The 19176-nt window shown below is 43.1% G+C and overlaps 1 protein-coding gene across 6 annotated transcripts in view; it reads right to left on the bottom strand.

Moving 5' to 3' along the window:
* The window catches only part of ENTPD1 (ectonucleoside triphosphate diphosphohydrolase 1), a 104626-nt gene that overhangs the window by 84716 nt on the left and 734 nt on the right, over positions 1–19176 (bottom strand). Inside the window, exon 1 of one of the 6 annotated variants that reach the window (XM_010819793.4) lies at positions 18719–19176. The exons of 2 other annotated variants lie outside the window; for them this stretch is intronic. Coding sequence is in view for 2 of the 4 variants with exons in the window: in XM_024985479.2 (XP_024841247.1) it covers positions 18552–18585 (34 nt within the window). In the remaining 2 variants the exon portion in view is untranslated. 6 annotated transcript variants of the gene reach the window in all.

Genomic DNA, 19176 nt, shown 5'->3' with positions numbered 1-19176 from the left:
CATGACTGGCTTAGGAGGGGGACTCGGTCATGGAGTCCACTGACAGGTGGCTTTGCTTTAGAGAAGCACTACTGTGAAGCAGCATTCTAGAAAGAAAGTATAAAATCAGGAAGGGTAAAAAGAAGTCAGAGAAACCTCAGGAACACTTCATGTGTGTGAAGGAATGTCCAGAGGGTGTGGCTCTTGACTAATAAAGAAACATTTACAGCCCCAAAGGGGAAGGCACCTGAGGAGTACCATCGTCTCCCATGAAAAAAAAGTGTCTCTAACCGTTCAGAGTTCACGTGCACAGATGAATTAGAGAACTAGTGGCATAAGTGGGAGCTGCAGAGTTTGCAGGGAAAAAGTATATGTCATCAATGTCAAGAAGTTCTGCAGGACATCACTAACAAGGAGGCATGGTGTCAAGGAAAGCGGTCTTTCAAAAGACAGAGCAGCTGGACTCCAAAACACTCAGCCACTGACAAGGTGGCTTGGGCACATTCTTTCCCAACTCAGGACTTCAATACTTCTGTCACTCAGATACTGCTGCAATTTGGAGATCAATTTACAAATTCTACTTTTAGGAATTTATCCTAAAGAAATCTTGTGAGATGACCCACAACAGTTTTTGTAATAGTAAAATATTTGGAAATTTCCTAAATATTCCACAAAAGGTAATGGTTAAATAAATATATGGTATATGTTCAAATAATGGAGTACTATACATGGTCATTAAAAATCATGGTGGACTTCCCTGGTGGTCCAGGGGTTAACACTCTGCCTGCCAATGCAGAAGACAAGGATTTGATCCCTGGTCTGGGAAGATTCCACATGCTGAGGTACAGCTAAACCCATCCATCATGACTACTGAAGCCTGTGTACCCTAGAGCCCATGTGTGTGTAAGTGTGTTAGTCGCTCAGTCGTGCCCGAGTCTTTGCGACCCCATGGACTGCAGCCCACCAGGCTCCTCTGTCCATGAGATTTTCCAGGCAAGGATACTGGAGTGGGTTGCCATTTCCTTCTCCTAGAGCCCGTGCACCACAAAAAAGAAGCCGATGAAACGAGTAGCCCATGCACCGCAACTAGAGCAGACCCCGCTCAGTGCAACTAGAGAAAGCCCATGCACAGCAACGAAGACCCAGTACAGCCCAAAATAAATTAATTGATTTAAAAAAATCTTACCCCAAAACAATTTGATTGTCCTAGCAAATTATAAAGTAAAATATAAGATTACAATCAGTGTGGATAAGATGGCTCCAAATTTTTAGAAAATAAGTAATAACAATAAGTAGGAGAAAACAGAACAAAAGGGAAGTTAAATGACAATGATGTATGAACAGTGAGCTTACAGAGGATTTTTGTTTTCTTATTTGTTCTTTATATATCCCAAATTTTATTTATTTATTTTTTTGTTTTAAGCACTTAATTTTATTTATTTTTAAGTAAAAATTTTATATATTTAATTATTATTTTTTTTACTTTACAATATTGTATTGGTTTTCCATAAAAAAACTTGTATTATTTGTGTAATTTTAAAAGGCAGCAATACAATTAATTATATTTTAATGAAGAGATCTGAGAATACTCAAGGGGCCTTCCAGCACGAACATTCATTGAGTCTTCTTAAAATGCCAAATGCAGAAATATCTAGACCACACTTGAACTGTGTGAGACCCGGGTTCACACAGGAGGAGACCCGGGTTCAATCCCTGCAGGAGACCCGGGTTCAATCCCTGGGTCAAGAAGACGCCCTGGAGAAGGGAATGGCACCTCATCGGGAAATCCCATGGACAGAGGTGTTTGGTGGGCTACAGTCCATGGAGTTGCAGAGAGTCAGACAGGACTGAGCAACTGACACTTTCTTCACGTCTATCCTGCCCTTATCTTGTCTTAGGGTGCATAATTCTCCAAATCATTGGATTTTGCAAACAGATATACCATATGAAACCATAAGGCAGTTCTGGAAAGTGCAACAGTGACTAGGAGCCTGGTGTTTGGGCTGTCTTCATAGTCTGAATCCTGGAGTGAGCTTACTGAGAAAGACACATGTGTAAAAGAGTACACACTTCTTGGCCCTGTAGGGCTTCCGCCTTTCAAAGAAAATGACTGCCATATGGATGGTTTATCAGCACCAAGTTATAAGCCTTCCTATAAAATTTGCCTTTCTCAAAAAACTTTACAGAGAGCTGATGATAGAGGCTGTAAATAGGATACCCGGGACAGAAACTGGCTATTTCTAGCCAAAGTGAACATTTGCTGTATTGTCTGCCAAAAATCCGTTTCCTCTTCTTCTGGTACCAGGACTCTGAATTTCCTTTGAGGAACCATGCCCCTCTCACACTCAACCATGTTCTCCAGATATCACTGGGGAGAGGAGAAGCAACAGGATCAAGTCCAGTGAGAATTTGGCTCCCAGCACTCCACCAAACGGGCTCTTACGGAGCTCACCATGGACCTCCACTGTGTTGAATGCAATGGTCACTTCTCAGTTTCACTTTATTTGACCCATGAGCAGCATTAGATCCAGCCAACCACTCCCTCCTCTTCCTTAAAAAAAAAAAAAATTTCTTTATTTATTTTATTTTTGGCTGTGCTGGGTCTTCATTGGCTTTCTCTAGCTGGGTGAGTGGGGGCTATTCTCTAGTTGCAGTACACAGGCTTCTGCTGTTGCAGAGCACAGGCCCTGGGGTGCACAGGCTTCGGTAGTTGTGGCAACTCAGTAGCTGCCGCATGCCAGCTCCAGAGCGCAGGCTCCATAGTTGTGGTACATGGGCTTAGTTGCTCTGTGGCACATGGAATCTTCCTAGACTAGGAATCAAACTGTGTCCCCTGCACTGGCAGGCAGATTACCAACCACTGGACCATCAGGAAAGTCCCTTTCTCGTCTTAACACACTTGGCTCTCAGGACAACATACTCTCCTAGTTTATTCCCTCCCCCCACCCCAACACACACACACACATAGACACACTTTCTCTATCTTCTTGGATGATTTCTCTTCTTGTTCCCAGTCATTAAATTTGTAGCATTCCAAGGCTCCGTCCTTGGAGCGCTTTTCTATCTGCACTCCCATGGTGGTCTCGTCCAATCTCACTGCATTAAAATCCAGTCTCACTGAGTTTCAACACCACCTAACACACCTGGGGATGGTGACTACCTGTTTGTGGTGGGCTGGGTCCTTCCATGGCAGATGCAGAGCTGTGGTTTTCCTGGGGCTGGTGTGGTCGTCCTGGGACTGGTGCCCACACACTGGTCTGTGAGGCTAGGTCCTGGTCCCCTCTGCACAGGGCTGTGTCCAGCGATGGGTCTGGACTTAGGGGATCTTAAAGCAGCCTGCCTGCTGTGGGTGGGGCTGTGTCCCTGCTTGGCTAGTTGTCTGGCCCAAGGCATTCCAGTATTCATGTTTACAGCCCTGAATTAAGCAGGGCTGGGGCTAGGTCCCAAGACTAATAAGGTAGAGAAAGTGTTAGTTGCTGTCGTGTCTGACTCTTTGCGATCTCATGGACTGTAGCCCACCAGGCCCCTCTGTCCATGGGATTTCCCAGGCAAGAATACTGGAGTATTCCCTTCTCCAGGGGAATCGTCCCGACCCAGAGATCGAATCCAGGTCCCCTGCATTGCAGGTGGATTCTTTATCGTCTGAGCCAGCAGGGAAACCCTAAAAAGGTAGAGAGAGGGTTCCAAAATGGCACTTGCCAGCATTAGTGTCCATTCACAGAATGAGATCCCCAATATGCCTGCTACCAGTGTTTATGGCCCCAGGGTCAGATCTAAGTTGTCTCCTGCCTCTCTGAGAGGTCTCCAAGATCAAGAGGTGGATCTGACCCAGGCTTCTTCAAATGACTGCTTCTGCCCTGGGTCTGACAGCACATGATATTTTATGTGAGCCTTTTAAGATTGTAGCCTCCATTTCCTGCAGCTGTCTGGGTCTCTCCAAAGTAAGCCTTGCTGGTTTTCAAAGCCAAATACTCTGGGGGCTCACTTTTCCAGAACGGGATCTGCAGCTGGGGTGTCCCATGTGGGGCTCAGATCCCTCGCATTTGGGGGAAAACCTCTGTAATTGTGGTTATTCTTTCATTTGGGGGTCACCAACCTAGAGGCATGGGCCCTGACAATACTATGTCTCCGCCCTTCCAACCCATCTTGCTGTAGTTCCTTCCTTATATCTTTAGCTGTTGAAGATCTTTTCTGGAGGGTTCTGGCCTTTCTCATCAATAGTTGCTCTGTAAATACTTGTAATTTTGGTGTGCCTTTGGGAGGATATGAGCATCCTACTCCATCATCTTGAGAACTCTTCCAAGAAGTGATTGGATTTTGAAGGGAGAGCCAACAGTATTTCCTGACTGGATATGGATAGAAAGCAAAGAGAGAAGTAAATTTGATTCCAAGGTTTTGGGCCTTCCAAAAACTAGGATGGAGTGGCCTTGAGCTGAGAAAGACAGTAGGAGAAACAAGTTTGAGTGGGAAGCTCAGGATCTCAGTTTTGGATGTTTTCAGTTTGAGATGCCTTTGCTAAGAAATCCTATTTGGAGACTTCCCTATGGTCCAGTGGTTAAGACTCTGCACTTCTACTGCAGGGGGCACAAGTTCAATCCCTGGTCAAAGAACTAAGATCCTGCATGCCGCATTGCAGGGTAAAAAAGAAAAGAAAAGACGCGCCTCTTTGATGTGGAGATTTTGAAATAAGCAGATGAATATACAAGTCTGGAGTTCAGAGGAGAAGACGGTACTAGAGAAACAAATGTGGGCCCCAGATCTGCCCACCAACAGATCAACACCAGCTCTGGGGCAAGTTGAGCCCCTCAGCCAGCCATATTGGGACTGGGCCTTACTTATCAGCAGGCCAATACAAATTTCAGTACATCCCAGATCCTGTAGCCAACTGTGTCAAGAACTGGCCCCACCTACAAGCAGTCCAACACCTGCTCTCAGACTCCTGGGTTCTGCAGTCAGAGACACTGGAACCTGGTCCTATCTACCAGTGGGCCAGCACCAGACCTGAGATACCCTGAGATCCAGTCCCACCCCCTGCAGGCTGACACCAGCTTCTGGACACCCTCAGGACCCTATAACCAGAGACTTTGAAATCTAGGTCCACACACTAGTGGATCCAGGATCTCCTGGATCCCCTGGGCTCTAGCCCCACCCACTATCAAGTCAATACTAGCCCTGAGACCCCTTAGGCCCTGACCACTCCCCCACCAACAGAACAATGATGGCTCTGAGATACCTTGGCTATTCAACTAGCTGCCCCAGTTTCTGGCCCCACTCACCAGCAGGCCAGCACCAGCTTTTGGACACCCCAGAACCCACAAGCAGCCATGTCAGGAACAAGCTCCACCTGCCAGCAGGCTAACTCTAGATCAGGGAACCCTGACCCCACAATCACTACTCTAGAACCTGGCTCTGCCCACCACTGAGCCAGCACTAGCCTGGAGACTCCTGGGGTTCTGCAATCAGCTGCTTCGTGACCCAGCCCCACCAATCAGCATCTAGCAGCCTCCACACAAAGCGGGACCTGGTAACCAACCAGACTGGGAGCCAGCCATATCTACCAGACCATCCACAGCAGTCAGCCTGCCACAAACAAAAGAAGGTAGAGCCCACCCAGGGGCACACCTAGAGCATATAGATCTGGTGACCAGAGGGGAGCGCACTGCTGGGACTCATAGGACGTCTCCTACAAAAGGCCACTTCTCTAAAGTCGGGAAATATAACCAACCTACCGGATACATAGAAATAAAAACAGCAAGTTAGGCAAAAGAGGTGATGGAGGAACATGTTCCAAGGGAAGAAACATGATAAAATCCCAGAAGAAAAACTAAGTGAAGTTGAAGATGGGCAATCCATTCAGTAAAGAAGTCAAGGTAATGATTGCAAAGATCAAAGAACTCAGGAGAATAATGGATGACAGAGTGAGAAGCTAGAAGGTTTTAACAAAGAGAAAACACAAATAAGAAACAGAGGTGAAGAGTACAATAACTGAAATGAAAAATACAGGAGGAGGGATTGTGCTGGTGGTCCAGTGGTTAAGAATTTGCCTTGCAACGCAGGGGATGTGAGTTTGACACCTAGTCACGGAACTAAAGATCCCACATGCCACAGAGCAAGTAAACCCACACACCACAACTAGAGTGCATTGACATAACAGAGAGCCCATATGCCACAACTAAGACCCAAGGCAGCCAAATAAATATTTTAAAATACACTAGAAGGAATCAACAATAGACTAAGTGATATAGAGGAATGGATCAGTTAACGAGAAGGATGGAGGAAATCACTGAAGCTGAACAAAACAAGAATTTAAAAAATGAGGAAAGTTTAAATAAGAGACTTCTCTCTAAGCAGCAGCAGCAGCAGCAGCAGCAAGACTATATCAAGCATTCTAACATTTGCATTATAGGGGTCCCAGAAGGAGAAGAGAGAGGGAAAGGGGCAGAGAACATATCTGAAGATACAGTAGCTAAAAACTTCTCTAACGTGGGAAAGGAAACAAACCTCCAGGTCCAGGAAACACAAAAAGTCCCAAATCAGGATCTACTCAAAGAGATCCTTATCTAAAATCCTCATCTAAAATTATAACCTTCCTAGACTTCTCAGTCCTCTTCCCTGCTTTAATTAGATTACTTATCATCACTAAAATACATCTTACTTTTTTCCTTTGCTTATTATCTGTATGCTACCCAGAACATAAACCCTGTGAGGTTAAGGATTTTGTTTTGCTATCCACTGTATCCTCAGTGCCTAAAATAGTGCTTGATATATACTCTTTGCTCATTTGAACGAATGAGTCCATCTTCCTTCGGTTGGCTCAGCAGCGAAAGCACAGGATCCTAAACCACTGGACTGCTAGGGAATCCCCCGCTGTTGGCTCTTATCCTTTAAACATAATCAAGTCCACTCTAGTCTGCAACATTCTTCCTTTGACCTAACTCATCCCTCAAGTCAGCTCTCTTTCCCTCCACCACCTCACTTCCTGAGTCATGTAATAAGCTCAATGTTCCTACTTTCTTAATATCTCCTATTTAACCTCTTAATATTCTATTAACTCAGTTTCCACCAAGAATATTCATAAGCTCCAAATTCCCAAACCTGATCACATCTCTTCCACTGTAAAATGTAACATTAGAGTTTAAAGGGTTTTGCTGGAAGGATTAAGGATCTGTGGGTAGGAAATACTATAAAGTGCCCCCCAACTCCCCAAAACATTACACTATGGGGCAGGGGTAGAGGCGGGAAGTGTATTAGAAAAAGAGAAAATACGATACTTTCTCTCATTCTCCTTCTTGCCTAATCAGAAGCTTTGGCACTTCTTCTAGAAGCTTTGGTCTCACGACACTCTCTTTCTTGGCTACCAGGTTCAGACTCTCCTTGGCTTTCTCTTACCTTTCTAGGCTTTCTTTCTGAATCTCTCTTCTTAAGTCCTTTCTCTTTCCATCCCTTTATTGTTGGTGTTTCCTTGGGTTCCGTTCTTCAGCCTCTCTGTTTCCATTCCCTATAGTTTCCAGAGTGACTCATACTTTAAAAGCTCATATTTTCAACCACTGACTCTGTGCTCCAACTCCAGCTCCCATTATCTCTTGATTTTGCTCAAACCTCTCCAAGCTTTAGACTCAAATTTCCAGCAACCAACAAAATAGCTCTGCCTTGATGTCTTATAAACATCTCATATTTAGCATGTGCCAGGATGAACTTATTATCTCTCTCTGCCCCTGCCAAATCCACTCTCCCTCCCCCATTCCTAGTCTTATCCATAAATATGTATTAACCCAATTATCCACCGCTAAACTTGAGAATAAATCTTAACATCTCCATCTTCTTCTCTCCCAAAAAACCACCTACCCTCTACCTCAGACTCTACCTTATACATATTGCTTAAATCCAGCCCCTCCCACCCATCCCCCTCCCCTGTGTGCATGCGTGCTAAGTTGCTTCAGTCATATCTGACTCTTTGCGACCCCATGGATTGTAACCTGCCAAAATCCTCTGTCCATGGGACTCTCCAGGCAAGAATACTGGGGCGGGTTGCCATGCCCTTCACCAGGGGATCTTCCCAACCCAGGGATCGAACCCAAATCTCCTGCAGTTTCTGCATTGCAGGTGGATTCTTTACTGCTGAGCCAGAGAAACCCAACTCCCTCCCCTCCCCACCATCAATGCCTTAGGGCAGGTCCCCATCATCTCTCACCAAATGGACTATTGCCAAAGCCCAATACAAGTATCTTCCCATTACTCACCAACTTCTTGGTTCATTCCTGCCAGAGTATCTCACAAAGCCAAGTCTTATGACCACTAAGTATGACGATTGCATAACTGAAAATACTTTGATATATGCTCTCACATTCTTGTGAAAATCTGTATCCTAAAAAAATTATTTTTTTCCCTCAAAAAATGTCAGTGCATTAGTATTAGGAAATGATATTAATGGCAAGCATCACCTCTTCTGAGACAAGACCACGTGACCAGGGCAAATAAGCAGACGTCTCACATGGCCCTCACAATACTCATTAACTTGGAGCCAACCAAAGCACACTATAGGTGCTTCCCTGGTGGTGCAGTGATTAAAAATCTGCCTTGCAATGCAAGGAACAGAGGTTCCATCTCTGGTCTGGGGAGATTCCGCATGCTGCCGGGCAACTAAGCCCATGTACCACAACTACTGAGCCCACACTCTAGAGCCTGTGAGCCACGACTACTGAAGCCCGTGCACCCTAGACCTGGTCTCAATGAGAGGCCCACTTGCGCAACTAGAGAAAGCCCTTTTGCAGCAATGAAGACTCAGTGCAGCCAAAAATAAATAAATAATTGTTTTTTAAAGTGCACTATGGGAGAAGAGAAGCGGGATATGATGGGAGGGGAGAGGGAACTCTTTGGGAAACCCCCAGGTTTGTTGTTTCGTCTTGCTTTGTTTTGCTTGTTTGTGTGGGGTTTTTTGCCTCTGTGAACTGGTAATCTTAGGTCTACCATGAGTATACAGAGACTTAGAACTGTTCTCCAAAATCGGCATTACTTGGCCAGGATACTAAGCAGTAGGACAGGAGCTCACTCTGCAGTTTAATGGAGGTTTGTTCTCAGCAGAAAATGGGAAAAGCAAGAAAATGGGCCCAGAGAAGGGTTCTTCCTGAATGGCTTTATGCCTCTGGACAAAAATATTGACAGAATCCTGACACCACTAGTCTCGCTATCCTCTGAAATGTGACTCTATGGCAACAGAACTGTTCTTTCCTGGATCCTAGTAAGATCTTATGGGTTGAGGACTGAGATATCTTCCCACTCACAGAAGGGGGGTTAGAATTTGGTGACTGTATTATTCCAGGATCCAAATGGATCTAAGGGAGTCAAGGGGGAGACCACTCATTCCTCATCTCTAACACTGAACCAGGGTGAATCTCCCCTAATGCTTCCTTAAACTCCTTTTAGAATAAGATGAAAAACACTGTTGACTTAAGAAAAATGCACAACGTGGGAGTTGCAAGTTAAGTTTTATTTGGAGCCAAAAGAGGAATATAGATGCGGAAATAGCATGTCAGACAGCCCTGGGAAACTGCTCCAAAGAGTTAGGTGGAAGGTCAGCATATATGTGATTTTGGCGAAGGGGGAGTACATGCACTTAAGCACATATTTTTGCAGAGGTTTCTGCTAATCAAAAGAAGCAGAAGTCCCCAAGAAGAAATTTAGTGCTTTTCTAGATGAGATAAAAGAACTGGGCTCATAAAATCAGCTTCTGAAAGTATCTATCTGAAGACCTGTTCTGCCAGTTTTTCCAGAGCCTCATTTCTGCTCTCCTCTCTGAACTCCCTTCAGGGGATGTTAAAAGCCAGCAGCTGCAGCAGCACATGGTTTTAGGCTTGTAGAGGTAGATGGCAAGGGCCAATTTGTAGTTACAACAAACACATTCATCTGTGCACACATACAAAAAATATCTATTTTCTTTCAAGGGTAAGGCCTTAGATTAAATAAATTTTGCAATAAGGTAGAAAAAATGGTAGAAGGAAAGCCTGCTTCCAAAAATAGATATGATGCAGGAAAGAGAGGAAAATATTTATTTATTTTTTGGTTGGATATAAGAGGATGTTGCTCTGAGAAGAGAACACTCTGAGATAGAAGATTTCATGGAAATCTAAAATATTGCAGTTGAATGGAAGTTCATACTAGAGATAATTAAGGAAAATTGAATCAGTGATATAGAGAAAAATCTTTGGGAAATATTGTCAAAATACAAAGAAAAATAAAGGAAAGAAAGGAAGAAAGAAAGAAAGAGAAGAAAGATGGAGTAAGTTCAGAGATAAGAGATCCAAATAATAAGTCACTGAAGAAGAAAAGCAAATGAACAAAATACAAGCACTGATTCAAGTTATGACCAGAGAAACCTTTCTTGCCCTAAAGAAGTTCTGAATTTGGAAATCAAGAGGGTTTACCATTTTCTAAGCAAAATCTATAACAGAAAGTCTATACTCAGTTGTCTTACTGTGAAAATTAAGTCAGGAATAGAGAATAGAAAAATATTCAAGCTGAAAAACAGTGTCCTCAAACTTCTTTACAGAATCAAACTCCTCAAAACAATAGAGGAATACCTCCAATTACTTGAAGGGGATAAGGTATCTATACTTAGACAAGCTGTCACTCTCTTACCACACTGATGCCCTTCTAAAAAATTACTTTCGTAGGTACCAGATCATTATGAAGGGAACTAAAATTAAGAACTCAAAAATAGAGAAAGTGAGAAAAGAACTACATGGAAGTTAATTAAATTCACCCTAATGGGTACCAGGTTTCCTTTTGTGGTTATAAAATGTTCTAAAATTGATCATAGTGATATCTGTACAATTCTGTAAATGTGTTCATTTACAATGAATCATTTTTTTAAAAAAGTAAGTATCACTTCCATAATTGTTTAAGCAAGCTTATATACAGGTATTTTAAAACTCCAAGGAAAAAAAAAAAAACTCCAAGGGGTGAGCATGCTTCAGGCCAGCTCCTCATTAGAAACCCCAGTGTGGGGGCTCTGGAGATCAACACATGCAAGGTCTTCCAGGGAGAGCTGAAACGTTCAGGTACGTGAGCTCTGGAAAGAAGGGATAGCTGGGGGGTTCTGGATTTGGAAGAGACACATGTACCCCAATGTTCATCGCAGCACTATTTATAACAGCCAGGACATGGAAGCAATCTAGACGTCCATCAGCAGACAAATGGATAAGAAAGCAGTGGTACATATACACAATGGAGTATTACTCAGCCATTAAAAAGAACACATTTGAATCAGTTCTAATGAGGTGGATGAAACTGGAGCCTATTATACAGAATGAAGTAAGCCAGAAAGAAAAACATCAATACAGTATACTAACACATATACATGTAATTTAGAAAGATAGTAACGATAACCCTATATGCGAGACAGCAAAAAAAAAAAAAAAATCCTAGGCTTTAAATGTGTTAATTACATGGTATGTGAACTATATTTCAAAATAATAAGATCTACGACTATGGGTTCAAATCTCAACCTCAGCACTTACCAACTGAGAGACTTTAGGAAGGTCAATTAACTACTTATTCCTTGGTCTCCCATTTTGTAAGAGCGGGACAGCACCGACTTCAAATAGTTGTTTGAGAACTGCAAGTTGACTGGAACAGCACGTGGCTGTTGATTGGAACAGCATGTGGCTCAATACACTCTATAAACCTGTGGGTTAATGAACTAAGCCATCACCACATCCAGGTATCAAATACTTACTGTATTAGTCTCCTAATGGCTGCCATAACAAATTACCATAAACTCAACGGCTTAAAACAACACACATTTACTCTTATAATTCTGAAGTTACCGAGTCTGAAATAGGCTTCAAAGAACTAAAATAAAGTGTGGGCAGGGCTGCCTTTCCTTTTCCATCTGCTTGATGGCATTCTGTGCATTCCCCATTCTTTGGCTGTGGACCTCTCTCCCTATCCAAAGCCAGTAGCAGAACATGTTGCTACAGTGATTGCACTGCCTTCTCCTGTGTCAGGTCTCCTTCTTCCTCTCTCTTATTAGACCATCTGTGATTATCTCGGATAATCTCCCTGGTTTAAATTCCTTAATTTAATGACATCTGCAAAGACTCTTTTTCCATATAAGGAAACATTGATAAATTCCAGGGATTCAGCGCTGCAATCTTTGCAGCCTACCACCATTACTATATCAACCAAAAAAGAAGAAAAAGAAAATAAATCTATGAAAAAGCCCTTATGATTATTTGCAAAAAAAAAAAAGAAGACATTAAGCAAAAGATGGTATCAAGAACATTTGACACAGCTTACATTAGAAAGTATAAGTACTGTACACTGTGCTTAGTCTCTCAGTCATGTTCGACTCTTTGTGACCCTGTAGACTGCAGCCCACCAGGCACCTCAGTCCATGGAGATTCCCTAGGCAAGAATATTGGAGTGGGTAGCCTTTCCCTTCTCCAGGGAATCTTTCCAACCCAGGGATTGGACCCAGGTCTCCTGCCTTTCAGGTAGATTCTTTATCATCTGAGCCACCAGGGAAGCTCAAGAATACTGGAGGGTGGCCTATCCCATCCCCAGAGAATCTTCCTGACCCAGGAATCAAACCTGGGTCTCCTGCATTGCAGGCGGATCCTTTATCAGCTGAGCCACCAGGGAAGCCCACTGCACGATTACTTTCCATTTACCAATCCTTGTCCACTGGACGCTTTTAAAGTCCTCTGTATCCTGCCTTTTCAGAGCAATGCCTAAAAGATTATTTTGCTGATGACACCTGGCTTCAGATGTCTTTTGTGATGTATGTCTGAGTCTTTATCCGCTTGAGCAATCCTGTTTCAATTTTATAGTTCAGAAATTCTGACCCTCACCTCCTAAATCTTGCCAACCAGATCCACCTCTTGGCTCTAGCCACCTGGGGCCTGCAATTATTATTTGGAAGGGAAAGATCTGGCAATTTGCATTCACACCACACTTCAATACTTCCTAAGATTATGTAGCCATACAAAGTTCTTCTGCCTAAGATGCTGAGAACTTTGTCTCCTCTTCTTTCATCATTCTCAAAACTTTATTGAACTACTCCTTCTCTGCATCTACTTTACTTCTTTTTATAGTCCTAAGTCTCCATCACCACTCCCCATCCTTTTCTAATAAGCCATAATAAAAAGTGATTCCCTGGATTCTTTCTCCTGGAATGAAAATGTGTAGGTAACAATAAAAGCATATAAAAGTTAATGCACATACACTATAATTTCACATAGGAGAAAATTATGGTTGAGGAGGGATTACCATATAATTGAAATGACTGGATAGATTTACAAATATCCAATTTCATATATTATAAACAGAATATATCTTATTCACAAGCATTCACAAATTTGTAAAAATTCACTACATGCTTTGGTTCAAAGAAACCTCAGAAATATTAAAGCCATTTCTCTAATCATTGTGAAATAAAATGAAAAATTAATTAAAAGTAATGAATTAAATAAAAATGACAATTACTTGGCACTTTAGAAAAATTATTCTGGGTTAAGAGACAATAAATGCAATATCAAACTTTTTTGGAAATATAACACCACAGATTAGAAATGCATTGGATCTATTCATAGTTGTAAATCTCTGTATAAAAACATTAAGATTTCAGAAAAACTGTTACAAATATAGCATAAAAACTTGAATATATTTATTATATCAAGAGCTCACATAAATTAATTTCAAACATAAAATCCAGTGAGTAAGAAACAGGCAATGAGAGAGCATACAAAAGGAGAACACTACGTGTAAAATGTCAAATTCACTGGCAATTAAACAAATACAAACTAAAACAACATAAAAGTGGGTAAGACTATTAAAAAAACAAAACCTAATCTCTCAGGGATGTAGCAAAACAGGAACTGTTGTGGAAGCACGAAGGGTCCCACTTTGGTAAAGCAACTTGCTGACAGTAATCAAGAACTTTAAAAAATTTTACAAATTTTAATCCAGTCATTCTGCTTCTGGGAATCTATCCTCAGCATGCAACCCCACACACGGAAAAACTTCACACACAAAGATGTTTACTGGAAATGACAACAGACTAACTGTTCAATAACAGGGACATTGTTAAACTGCTGCTGCTGCTGCTAAGTCGCTTCAGTCGTATCCGACTCTGTGCGACCCCATAGACAGCAGCCCACCAGGCTCCCCCGTCCCTGGGATTCTCCAGCCAAGAACACTGGAGTGGGTTGCCATTTCCTTCTCCAATTGTTAAACTATGTGACTATAAAAATTATGCTAACAAAGACTATGCCATGAGGCAGAAAATACCTGTCCTTTATTACTGCACTAGAAGTCTGGCTTTAAAATTGTATACACAAGCTCACAATCAGAGTGCCATCTCTTAATTTTGCAAAGTCCTAGTCTAGTAAGTGCTAAAAGAGAGAGAACCCAGGCTAGAAAAAGGAACTGCAAGGAAATACACCAAAATACTGTCACGAGTGATTGTTTTTCTTTTCTTCTCTAATTCATATTTCATGTGTTTGTTTTTTTTAAAGCAAGTATGTGCCATATTTCTTACATCCTCACAGATATACAGGAATTGTCCACATCCTTTCTGTGGATTAGAAGGAAATACTTCTTTATGAAGGGCGTGTTCCTGGGTCTCTAAATTCATTTTGAAATTCCAGCACAAAAACTGTGGGATGGAAGTATGTTAGGCAAACTCTTTCCTGCCTTCTCTACTCCCACAACTTCTCTTTTCCTTATAATCCCTTCAAGTTTCCAAACCTAAAGAAATTCCATCCGTCCTCCCTGCACTCACTTTCCTCCTTTGCGTCTGGGGTCCTTCTCACCTCACTTCTGCGGTGCAGACAGTGTCCCTGCCATGCTGCTCCCGGTCTCAGAGTTCTGGATCCTTGCTAGCCCCAGCTCTCTGGCACTCCAGACACCCAGCAAAGTACTCGGGCAGCCAGTACTTCCCAGGTTGGAGGCAGAGAATGAAAGCAGCTTAAGGAATCTTGGAGACACAGAGGAAAGGTGGGAGATATTCAGGAAATCCAACACAGGGCCTTTTTTGTGTAATAACAGATTGTATGTGATTCAGATTCAGATTTGTTTCTTGTGTGGCAAAATTCTGGGATATACACTTACTGAAAGAACAGATGAAAGAAAGAATTAGCTTTCCTATCATCCTGCAATGACATAGCTGATCAGTAACTCAAAGTGGTAGCTTCAGTGGGTGGAGGTCTGGGGAGGGAGGGCTTGGTTGTTCGGTACCAAAATAAGTCCTGAGACTAAGACATGCAATGACCTTATGACATGGTAGTTGAAATGGGCCTAAGTAGGGGCAGCTTTATCACCACCTGGGAGCTTGTCAGACATGCAGAATCCCAGGCCAGCACTCTAGAGATGCTGGACCAGAAACTGTGCTTTAACAAGGTCCACAGTGAGGTACATGCTCTGCTCATTGATGTATAAGAAACACTGTCTCAGCACACACACACACACTCACCAAGACAAAGCTAGTACCTCAGCCAATTTGCGCTTTCATCAAACCATGCAGAGGTTTGAGGTTTGTTTACTGCAAGGGCTGCCCTCAGTTTTGGTCTCCCTCCAAACTTTTTCAGGGAATGGAGCTCACAGGAAACAGACGAGGGGATGTGCCCCAGTCTTCACCTTCACTCTGCACAGGCAGGTGGGATTAAACATTAATTCTCTTGGGCATACCACTGACTATGGAATCAGAAGCAAGCAAAAGACCACACAAGGGAGAAAATACACTTAAAATGTGGTTTGGCCAAGTATAAGCAAGACTAGTCACTGCCATTTGTAAAAACTGTTTACCAAATGGGCCCAATGATCATGCAAGACAAACTTTGGATTTCTGCCTTCAAATTTCCAGGATGAACATTTAAATAGGTTCCCTACTTGAAACTTTGAAACGTGGAAAAGAGCTTTTTACTCTTAAATCTAGCCTGTAGTTTAGGTAAGAGAGAAAACTGGTCTTTAAGCACTGAGGGACTTGGAAGATGCTTACTGTGGGCTCCAGACTACTCATCTTTCTAGGTCCCACTGAAGTGTCCCGTCCTTTGAGAAGTTTTCCCCAAAATCATCACTCCCTATTCTGGTTCTCAGGAGATTTTCCTGAAACTTTTAATATGGCTCTTAGGAAAGTAGGAGAACTTAATCTATTAGGAATCCAGGCTTTGCCACTGGACTCCAAGGGTCTAAATTCCCCCCTTTGCCTATGAATATTACTAGCTGGGTGACCTTGGCCAGGTAACTTCCCTCCACAGCTGTCAGATGGAGAAACCTGTATCATAGGAAGTTTTTGTGAAGATTACATGAGACAATGCATATAAAAATGACAGTGCCTGGCACATAATAAATTATAATAAAAAATGTTAGCTATGATTATTAGCACTTCGCAGAGTCTGGCTTCAGTTAGAGTTGGTTGTGTGTATGTCTGCCTTCCTTGCTAGACTGTGAGCAAATTGTTTACACCCCACATCTGCCACAGGGACTTACAAATGGAAGATACAATAATATTTGTCAAATGAGTTTGAAGGTATGCCAGGAAGAAGAAAGGGAGGGTGCTGGAAACAAGTTTAATGTACTTTATGATTTTATCCAGGACCAAGCTCTGCGATACTTGTTTGTCTTCCATTTCCAGAGCACATTGTCTCAGACTTTGGCTGCTGTAAATGGGGCTGGAAGAACACTATTTCTGCAACCAGATGTTTTGTTCAGCGATATGAGGTAGTGCTACGAGGCATCTGAAATCTCCAGTTTGGTCCTGGGCTGGAAGGGGAGCTGGGGGCTGAAGTTCAGCCAGAGCTGGACTGGCTAAACTGGGTGCCCTAGCTAGCACAGGGTCACATCAGCTCTGAGGATCACCCACCTAGAAGAGATGTGTTTTGATTCTCAGTGTGTTCACTTAGAGGGGTGTCTTTACATATTGCACAAAAGAGCTGTTTGTACCAGTAGGATTCTACTGCAAACTCAGAGGTCCCCTTGAAAACCAGCCTACTGACACTCGGATGAATATCAACTAAAATAATGTCACTTTGTTTACTATTTACTGAGCACCCATTATGTGCTAAACACTGTGCCTGACCCTACAGATCCAAAGGTGAATAAAGAAATTGCAGTCGGGGAAGGTTGGGAAGTGATGCAGAAAGCAGGAATATGGACAAGTACAAGGAGCGCCAGCGTAGGTGTGAGTACGGAGGCAGGAGAAACATCCAACAGATGGCTAATCAAGGCTCAAAGGGTTGGGGGAGGCTTAGAGGAGGGACGAACAACCAAGATAAACCCAGGAGTGAGCACAACAGCTAACATTTACTGAGCACATACTATATACATCTGGCCCTGTTCTGAGAACCCTGCTTGAGAACCCTCATTAGTCCTCACAACACCCTGTGAGGTAGGTAACATTATTCTCCCCATTTTAAAGATGAGGAGACTGAGGCTTAAAGTAAACAGTGGAGCTAGATTCAAACCAAGCTGGAGCAGCTTGGTTCCAGACTAAACGGGAAAGAGAGAGCTAAATCAGCCTTAAAGGCAGAGACAGGTGTCTTGCAACGACCTAGAACAGGAAAGACGCTCCCCAAGTGCCTTGAGGAACTAAAAGTGTCTGGGGGTGGGGACAGAAGTTCCAAGATGACTCAGCTCCATCTGCAGGTTAGAAGGGAAACCAGAGGCAGGGGACAGTCTGCTGTGGACTTCTGTCATCTAACCCTTCTTGGCTTCAGTCATAAAAGGCAGTAATTGCCCTTTCATAAAAGGCAATAATAAAAATGCCTGGACTCTACCATAGAGAATGGCCACAGGCACCAAATGGGAAAAAAATGCATGTAAACTTGATAGCAAAGCACAGATTGCTTCCCAGACTTGAGATGTCATCAATATCATTTCCCCAGTAGCTTTAAAGATTTGCAAACCGAATCGACACTGTCAGGGCAGTAGCAGGAGACTTTGAATTGGAGCAACAGAATGGGGAAATAGCCCCTTGGACCCTGTGTCCATCACCTGCATCCAAACTCACCACTTACTGTGTGATGCCAAGGCAAGCTACTCTCTCACTACCTCAGCGCCATCATCTGGGAAATGGGGATGATGATAACACTCACTTTATAAGTCGCGGGGAGTGGCTTAGGACGGCTCCCAGCACAGAGGAAAGACGATGTTAACAGCTATCATTTTTATCATTATTAAGAACTCTATTGGCTACTCATCCCATCCCTCCACATTCGATGTGGTAAAAACACGTGGGGATACTAGAAACCGGAGATAATGAAGGTTTGCAATCCTACACAAGCACGCCGCTGCAGACATTCTTCCTGGCTCCCATGGGCTGGCAAGCAGCTGGCTCTCTGTGTTCTCTGTCCTGGCAGAAAATGCCCAAAAGAGGTAAAAGACAGAGACCGCACACCATCTGTGCAAACCAGGCTGCTCTCGTAGTTTTCAGACAGAATCTAAAGTCAGTCAGTCAGATAAGCCTTACTTTTAAAGATAAAACTGTTCTTGGAGACTTCCCTCCCCTCACTCCCCATACTCATGCACACTCCCCCACACCTCCCAAGAAAGGTTTAGCGTTTTGCAAGACATACTCTGGGGTCCTGTTGAGACAGCCTCTTGCCACATTAACTTCTCTAATTCCAAGCAGAGAAGCCTTTGCTAATTTCACAACAGGAAAGCACACAGGAAATTCGAGAACAAAGCAAATCTACACAGGCAGCCCAGCATCTTCCAGCAAACGCCGCAGTGAGGTACTGACCCGAAGCAAGACGACTCCGGACTGCAAAAGAGGCAGCTGCCTCCTAAACTGTGAGGGGACGGAAGAAGTCTTTTGCCTCTAAAAAACCAGATCTGAATACCAATTGCTCATAAATATTCATGAGCTGCTCCAGCTTGCTCAGGAGTCACCCTTGACTGTAACCCTGGAGCTTGGCTTTGTAAAATATTCCCCAAAGTTTTTTCTCTCTGCCTCCTCTCGGAAGGAGAGGGTGGGAAAGTGTATATAGGGCTTTTTGCCTCTTGCTCTTTCAAGTACCTGCTTTTGGTCTGGGCTTTTGGTTTCCTTTTTTTGTTTTTTATTTTTATTTTTTCCTGGTCTTAAGGATTCAGATCAAATCAATTTTGCTCTTACCCCTTCTATCTTCCATAACTGGCAGCTTTTGTTTTCTTCCTCTTTGCTCTATTTTTCAGCCTCTGCTTGCTGTGGTCGGTCTCAGT

The sequence above is a fragment of the Bos taurus genome, chromosome 26 (assembly GCF_002263795.3).
Source record: "Bos taurus isolate L1 Dominette 01449 registration number 42190680 breed Hereford chromosome 26, ARS-UCD2.0, whole genome shotgun sequence".
NCBI lineage: Eukaryota > Metazoa > Chordata > Mammalia > Artiodactyla > Bovidae > Bos > Bos taurus.
Note: the sequence above shows the minus strand (reverse complement) of the source record. Positions and strands in the feature narration are given on the sequence as shown.